The following is a 14,205-nucleotide window of genomic DNA, read 5'->3' on the forward strand; positions in this document are numbered from 1 at the left end:
AGGAGCTTTAATTGCTATGAGGCCATAACTCTTCTAATTTCTGTGCCTGTGTATGTCAATCACTTTTCCTTCTCTTCCATTTTCCTGTTAACCAAAGGAGTGGGTTTTCTTTTGCCCCTCTGTGTTCTGCTGTGGGAGGCAGTGTCTGCCTGCTGTAAAATATTTGTGTGCTGTCTCTTTTTGTGTCCCTGATACCCAGTGTTCTGGGAGGTTTGGTCTCTGTCTCCTGGCTGCTTGCACAGCAATGTCCTCAGAGGAGATGGGGGTTGTAGTGGTGTTCTCTTACCCCATCTCCCTCCTTGGAACTCGTGATGAACCTTTTGCGCTTCCTCTTCCTGTGCAGGGATGAACAGCAGACAGTCTGTGGGAAATGTTTATGGATCACTTTAGGTTTTTCCCACTTACTGGCAAAAATCTTGGGTAACAGCTATTTGGGGAACAAGTCAATGTTTGAAAAACCATACAGAGAAGAGGGAGCATTTAAGTCTTGCATCTCAAATTCACAATGATTGAGGATCTGAAAAATCATGTCAAGTGTTATGTTGGAACATTGTCTGGAACTGAAGAAATAATGTCAAGTTAAGATGTGGGTGATGAGGTTTTGAGGCCTGATTCTGGGAACCCTTTTGAACATGGCTAATTTTACTGGTCTAGCAGGCTGAATTCTGTCAGATGCTTTTCTATGTAGAGTTTCTTCAACTTCTGCAAAATTCAATTGTTTTCATAGAGAAAAATCAAATCTTGCTTTGACCCTCTGCAATGAGAAGAATGAGGTTGTAGCCCATGCTGCCTTTCTGGACTATCCAAATTGGAATATCACTGATCAGGCTAACTGGGAACCATTCCTGCGTAAAAACTACACTAACCATAAGTGCACTGTAAGTAAATTGTGTGACTTAGAGTTTTCATTTAAGGCTTAGGCGTGAAAAATACACGTGGGCATTTAAGATGTGTTTTTGGTAGACCTGAGGCCTTTAGGCTGCAAGAGGTGCTGATCTGATTCCATATGAAACTCTCGTGCTGATGTGGGCATCTTGGTGCTGGTGTGGAGACTGCTGCTCTCTGCTCTGTGATGGCAGCTTTCATATGGGCTCCTCAGGCAAGTGGATGGATTTCTCTTAAGATATACGGGCTGGAAACAGGCTCTTAGAAGTTTAGGATTCAAATGTTGCCCATTATTCAGTCTAGCTGGGAACTAGATCCTGAGAAAATATGGAAGATGTTAACCCCAAGCACTTAAAAGGTAGGCAGCACATGGCATACCAAGGTGTTGGCAGTACTGCAGTGATGTCTAGGACACTCATCAGTTCTCCAGTGTGCTGATGTTAAGCAATGGCTTGCAGATAAAGTGACAGATACAGCAGTTGTATTGGAAAATGCTGTGTGCTCTTAAAAGAAAGTCACTGCAGCCCAGGGGAGTGTAGAAAAAAGATGTCAAATTTCCTTGCAGTGGGCTTTCTTTGTCTCTTGAGCAGCACTTTGTGCCCAGGCAAGGTGCAGGCACAGCATCTTCACTGAGGTGCAGCTGTGTGAGGGTTCTGTGCTGCCGGCTCTGCCTCAGGCAGCCTGTTCCACACAGGCTGAGGCAGCAAAGCCACCGCTGACTGCAAGTGCAGGGGCAAACAGAGAAAAAACAGAAAAATAAATTGCTACTCGTAAGTAAATAGGAGCAAAAGGTTCTTTGAAACACTGACAGGGAGCAGGGATCTTACTTTGCTAGAATGGAGATTGTTTTCTAAAAGAGGTACAGAAGATTCAGTCTGTTTTTTATGCTTCTGCACTGGCAGAACAACTGAACCTTTTCTAGGGTATAACTTGGTGAGATTGTCAGTTTAACTGCAGGCTAAATCCTTGCAGGTGTGCTTTACAAAACTGAGGTCATCTGAACATAAGATTTCTGCAAAGTCTAGTTGGCAAGTCTCTTTCCTCGAGCACAGAAATAAGATAGATCAAAGGTCTAATCTGGGAACTGACTTGTGCGGAATTGGATTAGTGGAGATGCTTTACAGGACTGTCTGGTTACCAGTGCTATTGAAAAACAGTGACAGTTCAAGCCTGGCTTCCCGGGCCTCCTCTTGGACCCCAACAACAAAATATTTTTCTTCCTTTTGCTTTTGAGAAACAAACAAAAAGCCTGATGTTTAGAGATGGCTTTAGGTGTTTGTTACAATATCCTGTTGTCTTTGTGCTGGTCTGTGTACTGCAGCTTCTGTTGATATCTTTCTTGCTCTGAAGTTGCTGAAGTTTATTGGTGACGCTAGCCATGACATTTTAGTTGAATAGTAAACTATTCAGAAGACCTCAGGTTTTCCCACTTAAAATATTCTTTGTAGAAATATTTTTTTCTACTGGTGGACCTTCAGTGACCCAGCACACTAATATACAGGAGAACAGCTGAATTAATAGCCCTTGCCACTCCAGCACAGGGGTTTTCCAGGTTAACTGGAGGCATATAGGATAAAAGTGTCTGTTAGTCTGCCCTGTTTCTGCCTGAGTATTTAAATGTGTCTGATATAGTCTTAAAATCTGTAATTTTTCTTACTACCTTAAAAAATATTTTAGAATTATGGGAAGTGAGCTTTGTGTTTGTTTTTTTTAAACCTAAAAAGAATGTCTTTATCAGCCAAATGTTAAATGTTAAGATTTAGTTGCTAATTACTGTGGTTAGATGTTTTCAGTCTATAATTAATATTCTTATTATGAAATGTCCAGTATATATTGCAGTCCAACAATAGTAAACTGAGCGTAAAGTAAAAATGTTGCAGAAGCACAAAATTATTAAAAGTACTTTCAATATCGCATAAATTTATCCACACATGCTTTGAAGTTATTTCATGAAGCTGCTCACTTTGAGTGCAGATCCTATACACTGGAAATAAAAATGTATATTAGTGCTTGGGTTGATGTAATGAATGTTAGCTGCATGGTGTAGACTTGAGTTCCTTGTCTTGCAGCCCTTGAACACACTGTTCATGCATCTCTTTGTGGCAAAGGAAGGACACGCAGCTGGCTGTTCCCGGGAAACTGTGAGGTGAGTTTGTGTAACTGTGGTGAAGCAGGTGCACTCCTGCCATCCTTGGGGAGGCTGTGGGATTTACCAGTGCCTTCAGGTTTACAGTGCATCGGAATGGAACATCCCTGAAGGCTCAGAAGCTGTAACACATCACCTTGTGTTACTCAGTGCACAGTGGCTCAGAAACCAAGCCGTGGCAGTTCTGAGCACACTTCTCACGCCCTGGTCAGGTTTAGCTGTAGCTTTGCTGTCATTTCCCACAGAAATAGTACTGCACTTGCAAGGCAGAGTGATTTTTCTTTTCCCTACGTTTCCACTTGTAAAAACCAAAGCATGTGAGTGAGCAGGAAACTTAGAGAGTTGTAGATGTTCATGGGATACACCTGTTCCCAGGTAACTTATGGATAGTTTGTTAGCCACAGATTACACAGTAAGGCTGCAGACTACAGTACAGGCAGCACAATGTGTGCTGTGTTTGCTCAGGTTATTCGGTGTAGCCCAGAGTCTGCTGCATAAACAGGGAGCTGCACTTGGTGCTGCTGTTGAATTGACAGTTTATCACATCAAGTCAACTCATCCAGATGCTGGGTCAGATCTGCCAGCAGAGGTCTGGCATCTTTAATAGTTCACCATTGGGGAACTGATATAAAAAGGAAGATATTTGAAATCTAAGGATTAGGAAATTAGAGAGAAATAAGGTAGGAAAAAATCAGTAAAAATTGCCCAGATGAATTTTATTTGATCTAATTTGTCAGAAATGTTTTAATTTTTGAGCCACATGGACTCATGAAGGAAGATTAGAGACACTGGAGAGAAAAAAAAGATGTATATTAAAAGACTAGCTGCTGTCTGTCATTGATGGGTGCAATGATGAAAGATTGAAGAAATTTGTGTCATTTGTCTAGGAGAGCTTTCATCTTACTACCAGAACTGCAGTTTATACTTCTCTTCATACCAGCTGAGGAAAATTTAGGTAGGAATTTAATACAATTTCAATCTCATTAATAGGCACTGTGAGTTTTATGGTGGTTTTTTTAATATTGAGAACATTTATCAGTTTCTAACCATGTGGAAAACACAATCTGAAAGTATCCTCCTGTGAGGATCCCTTGTGCAGGAGGTGTCTGGTTCTGTGCTCACTCCAGCAGCCATTCAGCAGTGTGTCCATTTCCTGCAGTCTTTAAATTTGCCAGAAACAGGACATCAACCAGGATTAAGATCAATTCCTGCAAGTTTAGTGAAGATTTCTGGTTGAACAGAGCCAAGAGATTGAAATTGGGCACTTTGTCTTACTTAGCCAAGCAAGTACAGATGGGGAGAGGACACTCTAGTGAGGCTCAGAGGGGCTGCTGGAGGCATGGAAGGAAACTCAGATTATTTCTTTTAGAACAGAGGTGCAAAGATAAAAGCACATCTTAATCAAAGAACAGCACCTGGCTTGGAGTTTCAGTCCTGAATTCAGACTAATAAACCAAGCATGCACTTAATGACTGATTTCTTGCTTGGACTTCTCCAGAAGTGAGCTGGAACCTTTTCTGATATGCCAGTTTCTAGGCATATAGTTCCAAGTCAGGCTAAAAGACTCTGCAGTGGTGTGTCAGCTATGGAAAACAGGAGCTGAATGAAGGGCTTTGTCAAGCCCAGCCAGCAACAAATATCAGCTTCCCTTCAGGATCACAAGTCCTGACAGATTCTCCAGTGGCATAGAGAATTGGCTGTAGTATTTTCGTAGGGATTTAATTCTGCCAGTTTCTGATTGCTCTGAAGGTTATTCAGGTTTGGAATGGTGGATTAATTAGATGACTCCATTGACAATTCTCTCATGTTTGTAGTGCTATCATTTTAGCTCCATTGCTTGGCTTAAACCACAGATGGCAAAGTGCTCCAGATCTGAAGTTTGAAACTGTTTTCCTCAAACAGTTCTGCTGATCACTTTTAAAGCTTGCATAATGAATTTTCCCTGCCTCTGACGGGTTTTTGTCACTCCCAGAGCCAGGCCTGAGGGGTGTCTTTGCAGCGATGCCTCCCGCTGTAGGATCGACCGTGGGTAAGAAGTTCACCCTGCTCGTGTGCCCCCGGCACCGGTGTCACCCGCGGCTGCACGTGCGCCAGGCCAGGTAACGCAGCTTCTGCTGCTGGGGGCACGGCCTGGGGGACTGTGAGGAGTGTTCTCTTCTGCTCTGCAGCGTCCATAGCCTGGTTCAACTGCTATGGTTTCCTGTCAGAACCCAAGTAGTTCTAGGATTATGCTGGTTTTGTTCTACTTCATGGCAAGATCAATTGTATTTCTTGTAAAACTAGTTTGCTGTGTAGAAAGAACACTTGTTGGTGATGTTTATTCTGTGATCTGCTGGAGATGCAGTGTGTACAGTTTCCAGGTTTCTTGAAGTCTCTTCCAACTTATTTTTAAACCTCTTATTTTTAATTTTCTCTTATGTCATATGCTGAGCAGTTGAGCAAAGCCTGAGGCCTCACCTTTGACACTTCACACCATCCTGCTGTAGCTCTGGGCATTTCAGTGTTACAAAGCTTTTCATGCTATCTCAATGTACAGTTGTCAGGTTTTTGAATTGTCTGACACCTATCAGTGAGTAGACCTCAATACTCAGAAAGTATCAGTGGGTTAATTAATTTCTAGGTGTTTAAAATCTTTCTGTATGTCTTGATTCCAACTATATTTGTTTAAATTGTATTTTCTTTTGATGGCTATTGGATATTGTTAATGGAATGTGACTTTTATGTGACTGGAGCTGTTACTTAGGCTATACCAATATTCCTGATAAGAGACACCATCTTTCCTGGGATTTCTGTAGTTTCTTACAAATACTGAACTACTTTAGTTCTTTTATTATTAGAAAACTATCTAGAAAACTGTTTTTCCTCTTAAATTACACAGTACCTGGTGATATTCATACTTCAGTGTTGTCCATCAGTAGATTCTGGGTCAGCTAATTCCTGTTTGCAGAATATGCTTTGCCTTTCCCTCTGCGTTCACCTCTGTGCTTGGCTGGCATCCATAGTAACGGCCAGTGGAGCCCTTAGAGACTCATCTGTGAGAGTTGTCCCCAGCCACCTGCCTAGCAACATGTTCTGGGGGAGGGAGAGGAGATTAGGGTAATCTCTATTCCCTCTTCTCTTGCTTATAGAGGGGGGGAAGCAGCTGTAAACTGATACTTTGCTGAACCATCAGTTTTGGAGTTCCTCTCTCCATCTGGCTTTTAGAATGTGAGATGTCTCGGTTGTGTGCACCAGAACTCAGCGCACTAAGCTTTGATATTTAAGATCCTTGCTGATAACTTGTCTAGATCCTGTCACTCTTGGGTTTGTGCCATGTGTGAGTCACAGATTTGCAGCTCATGGCATGTGCTTGCAGTAGGGGAGTTTTTCTGTATTTTATGTTGGTAAGCTACTGGTTTTCAGAGGGTTTCTTTAGCTTTTTTAAGACTATGGTACTGGTGAAAGATATTAAAAAATAGAAAAAAAATGAAAACAACTGTGTTCCTACAGTTAATGTGCAGGGAGATGAGTGGGCTTATGTGGAGCCCCACTGACTGTCATGGGGTGAGTCTGTAGGAATTGCCATCTGCACCTTGGAGCGTAGCCTTGTGCTGTGTCCCCCACAGAGCAGAATGCCATGTGGGGACTTGGAGCACTCAGCACAGTGTTCCCTTTACAGGAGGTGTGTGTCCATTATCCACCCCACAAATAGAATACAGTCGCATTCTGTTACCCCTTCATTAGTTTAGTTTTTTTGAGGTTTGATAGATCAGTAGCAGATTTGCTCTACTAGTTAATTGTGTTGTAGCAGTGAAGTTCTGGTAATAGAAAACCCCACCACAGCTTTTTCCTTGGAATACTGTTTGTGAAGGAAGAGGAAGATTGTGAATTAAGTTTTTACAGGGTTTTATCACTCTTGGAATTTCATTTTAGTTGCATGTTTTGAATTAATTCTATAGGTAAGTAATTGATGGTGTGCTATATTTTCTGTACTTGGGAGAGCCTTGGCTGGCCACGTGCTTGTGGTGCTGCCCAGCCTGGGTTCTGCAGCAGTTCTGTCACTGTCCCTCCCATCCCAGCCATCGCCAGACCTGCCTCAGGTGTCCCAGGCCTTGCCCAGCAGTGGGGACAACAAGAGTTATAGGATTGTTTAGGATGGAGCAGACTATTGATCAAGTGTAACTAGAGTAAAAAGAGAGCCTTGACAGATGGCCTGAGGAGGAGAAGGGAGGAACAAGGTCAAAATCCAAGAGGTCCCTGGCCCCAGGTAGAAAGGTGATCTTATTCAGAGGTCACTTCCATTGTGGTGTGTAGGAGCAGCAAAACCATCCAGAGACCACGTGGATTATCCTTGTATCCTGCACTGGAGTCAGGCATTCAGGCCATGTTTGATACAGTGAGAAATAGAATCTTTTTTGCCCATTTATGTGAACTTTAAGGCTCCTTCCAAATCCATAGAGGTATAAAGAGTGGCAGTGAGAATCTGTTTATTCTGTGTTTCTGGATTCCTGTGTGGAACGATGATCTCCAAGTTACAGGTGTTTGGATACAGGCACTTCCTTACGTGGGCGCTGTGAGCCTGGCGCAAAGCACGAGTTCCCTGGTCCTCCCTGCAGGAGGAGGTCTGTGCTTCCCTAGCAGCCGAGGGCAGCGCCGGCAGCCGTTCCCGGCTGTCCCTGCAGGCGGTGTGCGCATCCCAGCCCTGCTCCCGAGTGCCGGCCGGGGCCGCGCGGGGGCGGCAGAGACCGCGCGGGGCGGCGGAGCCGGGCCGGGCTGTGCGGAGGGTCCGGCGGGAGCGCTCCCGCCTGCACTCCCGGCACGGCTTTACCCGGCGCCTGCGGCTCCGGCCGGCTCCGAGCGGGCCGGCAGCGCTGCTGTGTCTCTTCCAGTAAACATAAATGCGTTACCGGGCTTGAAGTGACTCTTCCTGATGCAATTCCTTTATCCCTGGGCCCACCTGTCTCCAGCTGTGTTGGTGGCATAGCCGAGGTACCCTCCTGCTCCCTGCTCGGAGCTGGGATGGTTTCCTGGCAGTGCAATTTTGTTCCTTCTGGAAGCCCAGAACAGCCCTGCTTTCTCTCTGCTGCTTTTGGTGCAGAACTGTTGGTTTCACCACTTAGTTCTAGCGTTTTTCTGAGAGGTAAATACAAGTGGCTTCACTGACAGCAGTTCTGTGTTGGAGCTGGTTTGCCATCAGCCTTCAAGCCATGGTCCCAGGGTGTGTGACGGATGAATTGTCACTGCTTTGGTAAAAGCACTGGGACTTCTTCAGACTTATACTGGCCCTAGCTGGGAACAGCAGTTTAATGGGAAAGAGTCTGACTGTTTGACTAAAAATCCATGCAGTTTGGGGGTCTGTGTAAGGGCACCATCATACCTTGGAGCAGCCAGATGCTGTCAGGGAGAGCAGGCTGGAGCAGTGCTCAGCACTGTGTTCCTGTACACCAAGGCACTGTGTTCTTCCTTAGTGTTTTTGAGAATTGATTTTCTAAATTGCACTGATGTAGCTTTTTGAGATTTCTGCCAACTCTAGCCACCTGATGATTGGTCTCAGTGAATATAATTATTTTAAATGAGGCCTAAAGCCCTGGGCCACCTGGCCTGAGATGCCTTAGACAGGAGTACTTGGAACTGAGCTTCCCTTGTATTTTGTTAGGGAAAGAAAAGTATGTACATTGGGCAATCCAAGTCTTAGTTGGGTTGTGCTGCCCCTTGGGAGTGGTTCTGTTTCTCCTCTGATGCTGAAACTCCCACTGTAGTGTGCTCTGGGGATGTGTTCTAGGTGAAATTACTTGTGGGTGCAGACTTTAGAACAGATATTTGTAATATTTCTCCATACACTAATGGAGTAGAAGAGAAGCATCAGAACCTATCAGTGGCAGAGCTGTAGGACATTACCTAATCTCTTTTTTGTAGGTTGGAAGATTATGATGATCTCATGCTAATCTGGACACCCCAAAGTAAGACTCTGAAAAAAACCTTTGGTGAACATCTCCTTGTCGATCTCATGGAACATCAAGATGAAGAAAATAAGGCAGCTGTTTGTGAGGTCGGTCTGCTGCGAGCTCTGGTTTTCTCTGATGTTGGTGATGTCCAACAGCTCACTCTAGCTCAGGGAATGAAATGAGCAGCTCACCTGTGAAAGGCAGAGGTCGTGATCTGCACCCACTTGGTGCCCTTCACAGTGTAGTTTGTGTCTGTCTTAAAGAATGACACCTCCAGTTCAGAAACGAAGTAGCAATTCTTTGTTCTTATGTGGATTCTTTTTAAAGCAGCTGGGACCACTTCACCATCGTGAAGAAACCATGTTGCCACATGGGTGGCATGCATCATAGATGACCTGTTTTCATTCCCAGAGAAAATGAATAGCCAGTAATCCTTTCACAGTTGAAAATGCTGAAGATTTTTTCCATCTCCTGGCTCAGACAGTCAGATTTTTGCTGAATTGGAGACAGAAACCCAGGAATTAATTTAAATAAGACAGAGGTGGTAATAATTGTCCTACTGAAAATTCCTGTTAAGGTTTTCCAGTGTTAGTAATTGTGCATAGTATTGCAAGGTGATAGGCAACATAACCTCCTTAATTCCTGAAGTCTGTTTTCTGTGGCAAATGGTTTTATAAAGCTGCAACATGTAATCACTGCCATTGGGAGCCAAATGGGAAACAATACACCATTAGTGTAATGGCACATTGCAAAGGGCTGTTGCTATAAATAATACATTTCAGTTGTGTGTTCAGAGCTCCGTGTGAGACCAGCAAAAGGTGTTTGAGGCCCTCAGAGTTTGTCCTCGCTGCTGCCACGGATTGGGAAGGCGCCTCCACGCAAACCACGATGGATGCCAATTTTCCCTGCGGAGAATGAAGCTGGCAGCCTCTTTTTGCACATATGGTAGATGGATTGGTTAATCAGCCTCTGCTGAGCCTTGGGCCTGAAATTACATAGCAGCCAGGCAACTGTGGTGCCCCAGCTTTGTCGGTTACACAAACAAGGCAAACAAACAATCACTTGTTCGAGGGCAGAAAAATTAAAGTCATACTTTTTGGGGTCTTTATTGGAGTGCTGATGGCCTGATAAAACAGCTGTACAAAAGCAGCCCTTGAGTTTTCATTAGGTTTCTAAAGGCTTTCATTATGTGCATTAAGGTGGAAAGAAAATATATTTTGATAATGTGTGTTTCGCCAGATAGTTGTGTACAGTACTAAAAATTGAAGAACTTCCTTCTAGACTCATGTTAACTTAAACCCAGAATCCCTCCAGCAGGCCAGTTCTCCCTGCTCAGAGGGCCTTGCTGAGGACTGCAGCCTGCTGGGAACTCCAGCAGCAGTCACACACCCGGGGCACTGTGGGTTTCAGCATTGCAGGGGTGCTGCCACTTGCACGTTTGCCAGAGCAGTTTGGTTTGAAGACCACCTCTTGGAGTTCTTCAGAACTCAAAAATATTTAGCACTTGTAATTGCTGCAAATAATACACACCAAATACTGTGTTAGGTACCATGTATATAATATAGAATTGCTTTCTTGAGTGAATAATTTTATAGGATAATAAAATACACTTTTCAGTTTGTGCACAATTTTAGCTAGAAAGCAGTGTCCAAAAATGAGTCAACAATTACAGCTAGCTGCATCCAGGTTTTAGTTCAGCTGTGCTGTAACTTAAAGCCAAATGATGCCTTTTTGGAGGTATATTTTTTATTTACTGTAACAAATGTTTTACTAAAATAATAGGTCACTATTTGGTCCATATATATAAACTTAATGCCCTTGCAAGTCATAGCTAACAGGAGACTTAGAAATCCTCAGAGGTCCTAATATATGCATTACAAGGAAAAAAATTAAAAAGCTTCTTTAGGTTTTGCTGAAATAGTTCCTTTATACTGTTCCATTATGCACAGTCAGAGATGGAATGCTAGCTTTTGTTTTCGAAGTTTTTTGTTCAATTTTTTTTGTCCTGACCTAAATTCATGGGCTCTTTTGTGATGAGGCTTTTACATTTCAGGTTGATGGCACTGCAGTAGGATTCATGAGCTTATGTTCTCAAGTGAATGTTTCCTTGTTTCAAGAGTGTTTTGACTTAGGACCTTTCCATGGACTCTGTAAACAACATGCTGAAGATGTTCTCCAAGTGCCACGGAAGCCAAGTGTTCGAGAAGGTATCTGTATTCCAAAGTGCTAGATAGATTCAAGGTGTGTTAGTGTCTAGCTTCTGAGTAGGCTGTACAGAAGGTTAGAGAAGGATATAGGTTTACTAGCAAGAAAACACAAATTCACCTGCCTGTCTTGGAGCAGGTTGTGTGGGGTTTTTTAATTCAGGAGGGGAATTTTGTTAACTGATCTCGGACTCAGAAGCCACTGTTGTTTGTGGGGAGCTAGCCTGTGCCAACTGTGGGATAAACGTGGGCTTCAAGTTGGAGAAAGCTGAAGCATGGGGTGTATTTTCTGTCAGTTAGATACAGTTGTGCTGTTCAGCGAAGATCTGATTTTGAAGTCTGGTGTGTTGCCTGTCAGTAGCCGAGCAGCTGGTTACCCATGTCTGGTATGTTGTCCTCTTGACTCACGTTGTCTTACTGCCTTGCAGTTCAACCTCTGCTGTCTTTGCTTATTGTTTGCAGTCTCCTGGGTTACAAGATTTTGGGAGATCAGGGACTTGATTCTGCTCTTATATTGGGCATGGTACAGCAACACATCTACAGCCACCTTACCACAAGTGATAAAACCCATGAGTATGTCACCTGTTTGTGCAACAGAAGTGTCACATAATTGTTTTACAGTTGTCGTCTTTATTTTTCAGTGTCAAAGGGCTTTTTGTGCAGAAAGGCAACATTTTGCTGTCTACTAATTATCAGTAATGGAATAAAACCCCCCACCATTAGGTTATGTGTCTGCTTGTCTGAACACAAAGTAGCAGGCAAAAAAGGCAACCAGGGAGCTGCAGGGCTGTTGCCAGCTGGTATCTCAGAGCTGGCAGTCACGGAACAGAAAAGAGAGAGGGGAAGGTCTTGGAGCTGCTTCTGTGGACTTCCCCTCCCCTGCAAAGAAGCATCTTGCACACAGGGGATGGAGGAAGCTGCCTATCTCCTCCTGTACCATCCTGTGCTCCTGCAGCTTGAGGAGTATCAGCTCAGAAGAGGTGACAGACATAGGTAGGAACAGAAATGAGACTGAGGAGGAACAGAGATCACTCATGAGCTGGAGCCCCATCCTGGGCCATCTGCTCTGGGTGACCCTGCTTGAGCAGGAGGCTTGGGCAAGGTGACCTCCAGGGCTCCCTCCCAGCCTTATCCATCCTGTGGCTGTTCCTGGTGTCTGCTTTCCTTCTCCAGGGACTGCAAGCTGTAGCCTGTGTTCTGCAGCAAATTCTGTGCTGCTGAGCTTTCCCCTGAGTATGTGGTTACTGGTTTAACAATACAGCTGTTACACACTTTTTATTTAGGAAATCTGTGAGGCAGGTTCTAACTGCAAAAACTTAGCATGAGCAGTCATTGTGTTCAGGTTCTTGTGAATCTGGCATCTGAGTGATTTTTCAGGAATTTCTTAAGCAGCATGGTTAGCAGTCCTGTGTGTTCATCTCGCTTTCTCTCTCCATTTAAAAACTATGTTTTGATGGTTGATGCTAGTTTACAATGCTGTGGGTCGCCTTCAGGTAAGACCTTGGTAAGACCCCTTTATTTGGAATGACAACAGCAACTCTGGGGAAAAAGAACTATTTGTAGACTTTCAAGTAGCTTGAGTTCAAATTGTTAATGATCTAACACCTGGGAAGAAACTCGAATGTCATAAGCTGAGAGCCTGGCTCTGGTGCTATTCCTGGAGAGAGAGCAACTAGAAATTTAATAGTAAAATTGGCTGTATACTGCTCAGGAACATTTACTCTGTTATCACTGAATAGTAATTAAAATGATTGTTGTGGCTTTCCACACTTTAGAATATAAACAATTATAAGATTAATGTGTTGGTGTCCTGTAACAGCGTAAGTTGCTGTTTATACCTGCCGAAGAGTGTGGCCAAAAAGGAGAGATGAAACTAAAGGCTGTGATAGTGGAATTTCAGAAAGGAAAAAGGATACAAATCAAATATGTACTACTGTTACTTGGATTTCTGATACCCGTTCAATAAGGCAGGAGCTTGTCACAAGAAATCTATTAGGGCTTATTGAGAATATATACTTTATAGGATGGCTGCCTGATAAGCAGCTTTTGTTTTTGCTGCCTGTTACCTATTTGATTTATAAACAAAGTCTGCATTTTTCAAGCAGTTTGAATGAAAGGCTCTTTGCCTCTGATTTGGGTTTCATTATTACATGACCTGTGGCTTAAAATTCACTTCAGTATTCATTCATGAAAACTTTCGGGGAAAATGGTAATGTTTCTTTTTTTTTTTTCTTTTAAATTAAGAAGGGGAAGAAAAAAGCCCACTATTTTAAGAACTAAGTTTACTGTAAAAAAAATACTGACCAACTAATAAGCATCATTCCCCTCCTCTGACTTCTTAATTTTCTTTTCAAATTACATCTTCAATAAAATTGTCTTGTTTGGAGTGGGTTGGGTTTTTCTGTAAATGTAGAGCCACAGGAATTGCATCCCAGTAGTTCATTGTTAAGCCTTTCCAACATAAGGGCTTGTATCTTTGCAATCTGTTCTAGTGTCAGTTCTGTCCAGGTTGTTGGTGTTGCAAACCCCTGGCTGATCACATGAGGCTGTTCTGGTGAGTGCAGGGGTTCTGCAGGCCACTGCATTGGACACTTGCTGCCAGGCTGTCCCCTGCTGTGAAGGCAGGGGAGGTTCACTGACCTGACATCCGTAGAGGGTCTGGACGTTGCTTTATTGAATCGGAAGGCTGGGAATTTAAAATGCAAGCTGCATTCCTTTGTACAGTAATTTTTATGTTTCCACATTTAAAAAGGATGCTTTCTCAAGCTCTTTAGCTTTTAAGTAGAGACTGCGGGTTGATATTATTTTTCCTTTCAAAATGTAATACTGAATAATAATGGAAGGGTATACAACAGTCTGTACTGATATGCCACTTAGGTTTCAGGGTAATTACAGTAATTTGGTCGTTACTCTATATGGCATCATGAATTAGTTGCTAGAAAACATGATGCAGTGGGAATGATTCAAGGGCTTTTCATCAGGCCTCATGGTGAACTGACTTCTTGATCCTGCTGACTGTACCTCAGCTAACAGCCGGGCAATCACA

General features: G+C 43.4%; 1 protein-coding gene across 5 annotated transcripts in view; it reads left to right on the forward strand.

The window, feature by feature from the left end:
- The window catches only part of CFAP61 (cilia and flagella associated protein 61), a 94,637-nt gene that overhangs the window by 3,103 nt on the left and 77,329 nt on the right, over nucleotides 1-14,205 (forward strand). For 4 of the 5 annotated variants that reach the window (XM_032681757.1, XM_032681758.1, XM_032681756.1 and 1 more), the window contains 6 exons: nucleotides 728-878; nucleotides 2,955-3,031; nucleotides 3,919-3,986; nucleotides 5,004-5,130; nucleotides 8,927-9,059; nucleotides 11,009-11,162. In XM_032681757.1, the coding sequence (XP_032537648.1) occupies nucleotides 728-878; nucleotides 2,955-3,031; nucleotides 3,919-3,986; nucleotides 5,004-5,130; nucleotides 8,927-9,059; nucleotides 11,009-11,162 (710 nt within the window). Of the gene's footprint in view, nucleotides 1-727; nucleotides 879-2,954; nucleotides 3,032-3,918; nucleotides 3,987-5,003; nucleotides 5,131-8,926; nucleotides 9,060-11,008; nucleotides 11,163-14,205 lie in introns of those variants that run through there. The other variant, XM_032681759.1, reaches the window with a different exon arrangement.

Source organism: Chiroxiphia lanceolata, chromosome 3, assembly GCF_009829145.1.
Source record: "Chiroxiphia lanceolata isolate bChiLan1 chromosome 3, bChiLan1.pri, whole genome shotgun sequence".
Classification (NCBI taxonomy): Eukaryota; Metazoa; Chordata; class Aves; order Passeriformes; family Pipridae; genus Chiroxiphia; species Chiroxiphia lanceolata.